The sequence below is a fragment of the Geospiza fortis genome, unplaced genomic scaffold (assembly GCF_000277835.1).
Source record: "Geospiza fortis unplaced genomic scaffold, GeoFor_1.0 scaffold47, whole genome shotgun sequence".
Taxonomy (NCBI): domain Eukaryota; kingdom Metazoa; phylum Chordata; class Aves; order Passeriformes; family Thraupidae; genus Geospiza; species Geospiza fortis.
Window position 1 is genome coordinate 630,220 of NW_005054569.1, and position 5,298 is coordinate 635,517.

At 36.0% G+C, this 5,298-nt stretch overlaps 1 protein-coding gene across 1 annotated transcript in view; it reads right to left on the reverse strand.

Moving 5' to 3' along the window:
• Positions 1 to 5,298, reverse strand: part of STK26 (serine/threonine kinase 26) — a 15,554-nt gene that overhangs the window by 7,984 nt on the left and 2,272 nt on the right. The window contains exon 2 of the mRNA XM_005429709.3: positions 1,293 to 1,349. Coding sequence (XP_005429766.2) covers positions 1,293 to 1,328 — 36 coding nt within the window. The 5' untranslated portion in view covers positions 1,329 to 1,349. The remainder of the gene's footprint in view (positions 1 to 1,292; positions 1,350 to 5,298) is intronic.

Genomic DNA, 5,298 nt, shown 5'->3' on the forward strand with positions numbered 1-5,298 from the left:
ATTTGATTAAGTAAATTAAGAAAATTTAAAAATAGGTTTATCTGTTGACTGTGGGTTTTAAATTTAATGATGCAGTTTTCACTTGTCCCAGTATTTTTGATTCCATGCTTGCTTTCGTATCAAGAACCTAACATGCTACTATAAAGCTGCTAATGGATTAAGTGTAAACATTGCACAATAGAAAGCTATGCAAATAAACCAAAAGAAATTAAAGTAAGCAATCAAAAAAATACCAACACCACAGCACCAAAACAGTGAACACAATGAAATTATGGTAAGGTAAAGCGAGGCAAAACTGAAATTTTATTCTTCTAAAATTTTATTCCTCTACAGGTTCAGTGATTTAAATTGGCACTAGGAATAGCTATTTCCCTGTTTCAGACACTCCACAGAATACAATCAATTACTCAAAAGTTCTAGATTATCTCACAGACCCTGCCTCAAAAGGGCCAAGTTCTAAAGCTACAAACTACCACAAGCTATACCTAATTACTATGCTTCTGATGAGTTGATGTGATGTAATTTGATAAAGAAGTTTAAATAGATTTGTGAAGTCAAGCACATACTTCAACTCTCACAGACAGGACTCCTGTTAGTGAAAACATAATTATTACCATTCTGTAATAGTGAAGACATGGTATTTTCCCTTCAGAACACACAAAGACTGAGCTATATTATCTTACAGGAAAGGGTGGGTCTGTAGCATTGCAGCTGAGGCAGAGCTGCCCTGAAACCATGAGGAAACCACACTGACACTCAGCAGACTGTGCTTGTGCACTCTCCAGGCTACACCCTCCATGAATGCCACACTATCTGAAGTAAAAGGCACTTTCATGCTTAACTGAAAATACCTGAACATGGAAAACCCAACATCTTTTAACCAGTTCAAATTAACTGTCTGTGGACACACTCCTCATTCATTCCCAAACTTAAACGAAACATTTTTTACTGACCTGTAATGAATTCTACTTGGAGGAGGTGGGAAGTGATGGACAGAGGACCCCAAACCTCCAACATACAGCAAGAAAAGGACTTCTCAAACTAAAAAAACCCCTGAGAACTGAAAACAAAGGGATGCTTCCTAATGCTTACAGCCAAAGAGCAATTCAGAAAAATTAACACAATTCAATGTGACAGGACTACCATTCCAATTCACAATTTTTAGACCATTACCACATAGCAGTGATGAAATATCAGCTGCCTCCAGGTACTTATTTTTATAAAGTGATATAAAACCACAATGAAATACAGTTCACTGATATTTATAATGAAAAAAAAAATCATATACTTACAAGATCCAAAGCTGACCCTCCACCCAAGTATTCCATTATTATCCATAGTTTTGTGCCCTGTAAAGGAAGGCATGAGTTGTCAAAAGTCCAAGGCTGCCATAAAAAATTTATATATATATTTCAATAGACTACCAGCACACTCTTAGGAAAAGGCAAATAGAGAGTTATTAATCACCTAATTGTATGCAATTACTTCTTGTAGAATGATCACATACCTCCCGTGAAGTCTAATATATTCATTAATAAGTTTGACTTATGTATTTAAAAAAGCAATGAAAAAACACCATCACTACTAACCAATTTCTGCTAAATGATGTCTAAAATTAGTTCACTTAAAGGAACAGAACTTAGAGGGGAAAAAGTGATTAGGCAGTAGTTTAAGTTTTAATTAAATACAAATAATTGTTTAAAACGGACCTTGAGAATATGTGAGTTTCTGCACTTCCTCTGTGGAGATGTCTCAATCTCTAGAACTTGAAAATTATTCTAACACTGATTTCTAGGTACTGACTTTGTCCTTGGCTTGTCACGGCAAAAGGTGGCTGGTTCACAGAAACAAAACTGGAAACACTTAGCAAATCTACAGACTACTTCTTGCTAGAGTCCCCTCAAAAGACAAAACTCAAATATGAATCTATGTGGTACTAGTTGAGAAAATTTCGTGAATAAATATATTTATTTAAAATAAAACCCAGTTATTAAAAATACTCAACTGAACCACAGCTGGTGAAATACACACACTGTGTAAGTTTCCAGCAAATATTTACCAGTGCTAGTTTCTCATTACAGAGCACAAGCTTAGGGCAGGAGTACTCTTTAAAGCCTCTTGCATTCTCCATTGTATACTTTCCCACCCTATGGCCTGCCCAGGGATGGAAATCTAAAGAAAACTCAGCAAGCAAATAAAGGTGCAGTTTCTGAAAGCACCACATCCAATCATCCTAACAAAGTGTGCTCTATTAGATTTATACTAAATTTAAAAAACACACCATTTATGAGAGTCTATTCCAATATTATGATCTCAGCAGGGAAGGGCTGGCTAATTTTAGCAGTTTTTATAAAGCCCAACTTTGTCAGCTCAGAAGACCTGCAAGGAACTCCTGTTCAAGGCAAACATTGTGGTTACCAGACATGTTTGGAGAATTTGACTATTACTTGAAAACAGTACAGGGTGAAAATGAGTAAGTACTGTTTCTCAAACAATGTCTCAAAGAAATTGCTACTATCCACTGTACTCGGGTGTGGGTATTTTCTAGCCAGGCATGAACAACCTTTTTCCTGGCTATTTTCTGCAGCCAAGTATAAATAGACAGGGCAGAACAACCAGTATCTTTAGATTGTCTCAAAGCTTTGCTGCACAATTCTGGTGGAAGTCTCTGGATGTCACTGTAGGATTTCTCCATATTTAAATCTGAAAAGCTGAGAATAACTTCAGGTTTGTTTTAATTGCAAAAGAAAAGAGCAAGCTCAGGTGGCTGTAATAGTTAAAAGGCTAGATACTGAAAACCTTGGTCTAAATGGCACAAATAAGGAAAACAGTCTTGGAAATTCATCAAGAGATTTATCTCTATGGTAGTGTTGGAAAGTCCAGCTGAAGCACTTCATCAAGTGCACTTTCCAAATTTGTGTAACCAGAACATGCCAGAACTACGGTAACTTTTAATACTTCTAATCTATTTCTTGCCTGAACTGGTAGGGGAGTAATGCATTTTGACAAGCCATTAAGCTGGAGGAAAATACTCATTTCAGCTATCTAACCTAACTTATCAAGGGGACCCTCCACACCCAATGGTTTATTAATTGAGATGTTAATTGCAATCCAAGTGCAACAGGGGATGAGGAGACAAACACCTCCAACAGGACTTAAATTATCTTACAACCACAAAAGCTGCAATACAGCTGAAGCCCATATGATTCTACCCACATTAGTGAAAGCCATGATACAAAGGTAGAACATTTTATTATTGTACACAAATGTGTTTATTAAGGTGCATTCTCTGACTGTATATATGCTTGCATATCACCTACCAGTATGTTTAGAAAACGCTATTGATCTTGCCAGACACGCAAGGAAATTTAGGAAATAATTACTAATACCTAAGCTTTAAGATTAATTCAGTGGGAAACTCCCATTTGAACTTTAAGATATCTCACATTACCATGATATGGGGCTTTTGTACCTTTTGGTGTCACAATAACTGGCATTAAATTCAACCTCAAGGAAGCTGACCTTGCCATCTTGTACCAATGATAAGGTTTCTCAAGACTAAAATACCTGGTAACAGACAAGTAACACTGCACTGCCAGGAAAACTATTAAAGGACTGTCCATACTTTTAAAATCACATTTACAGGTTGGATATATAAGCTGTAGCTAGTGAACAGCTAGGCTGCAGAATGTCACAAGTTAGTAAGTCAAGTAATTGAAATAAAGACACCCTTCCTTTCTGCCTTTCAGCAGCAGGGGCACCTGGGAGAGCCTGCATGCAGCTGGGAAGCCCCAGGCTCCCTGGGACTGGGCCACTCCAGCTCCATCAGCCACAAGGCTGCCTCTGCATCCTGAAGTGCAAAGAAACTGTCAAGATAGAGAATATGTAGAACAGACCTTATCATTGGTACAAAAGAAAAAAAAAATCTCCCATCTGAAATGTTTGCAATTAGAACCCCCTCACAATTACATTTCTTCTTCCATGTTTTAGTTGTCACAACTTTTAGCTATCAACTATCTTGCTGGAGGGAAAACTCAAAAACTACAAAATTATGACAAGAACAATCTGCATACTCTAAGCTTAGTTAGAATTGGTTAAAAAAGAGTAAGTTAAAACAGAAGACGTTCCACTACAGTTCAACTTGATGAACTGCGGCTTACATGATAAACCTGAAGTCAACACATGGTCTCAGTGGTGATTTCTTTGAAGTAGAAACTATAGAACTTAAAGATTTAAGACAGATCTAGATTACTGAACTAGAGAAATATCAGTTAAGTAGGCAATATCAGTAAGCTGTAGGCAACCTGAATGCCTTTGCACTGAGGGTTTGCTTTGGTATTTAGTCAGGAAAATCCTAAGACTCTTAGAACAGTGTAAAACTACAAACATTTCTAATGGCATTTCTACAGCTTCAGAAAGAGCTACATGTATGATTTAGTAAACTATTTCTAGTTTACTAGAACACTTTAGTAAACTACTTCTAGTTCATAATGCATGATCAGAAACATAGCACACTGGCTCAACTGCTTTGTTTGCCTGTAAATAAAGACACAAAAGAAAAAAAAAGCTATATTCAATTTTGAAATACTTTCTATTTACCTTATGTTCTTTTTAACCATTATCTTAAAAAAGTATTTCTAGGAATTTTTCTGTGATCTATATATATAAATTGAAGTATCCAGGAATAAACATATGGGATCATTATGAATGTGAGCTTCACACTACTTATATCCATGACAAACTGTGTCTGATCTCTGCAGCTTAGGACTTGGCTTTGTAACAGATAAGACATCTTATTTTTCAGAATTTAACCTCAATATTCTTTAACTTTACACAGTCATTTCGTACACAACTGTACCCATTTCATTGTTTTAAAGAGATACTTACAATGTACAGAAAAATTAAATCCTGAATTAAGTACTACACAGCTTAACAATGAGGATGACAGCCACTCTCAAAGAAATAGCTAACAGAAAGTTCCCAGCTAGATCAATTAAGTAAAACAAACAAACAAAAAGTAGACAGACGCAACTCTCAAAATACCTGCTATTACTAAAATGAAAAGGCAGAATAAAAGATTCTTTGCACGCTGAACAAAGCCAATACCCTCTTTCCCCTGAGGAGTCTCAAGCTGAAAGATCTTGAACTAGCAACCAGGGATTAATTTAGTCTAAGAGCAATTTAGATAGAAGATACTACTTAAGAAGTTGCTTTATTTATTTTTAATTACAGAATTAAAGGTATTAATTTATTTGTGGACATTTTATTCATTTTACTTGGGGAATAGCAAGCAGCTGA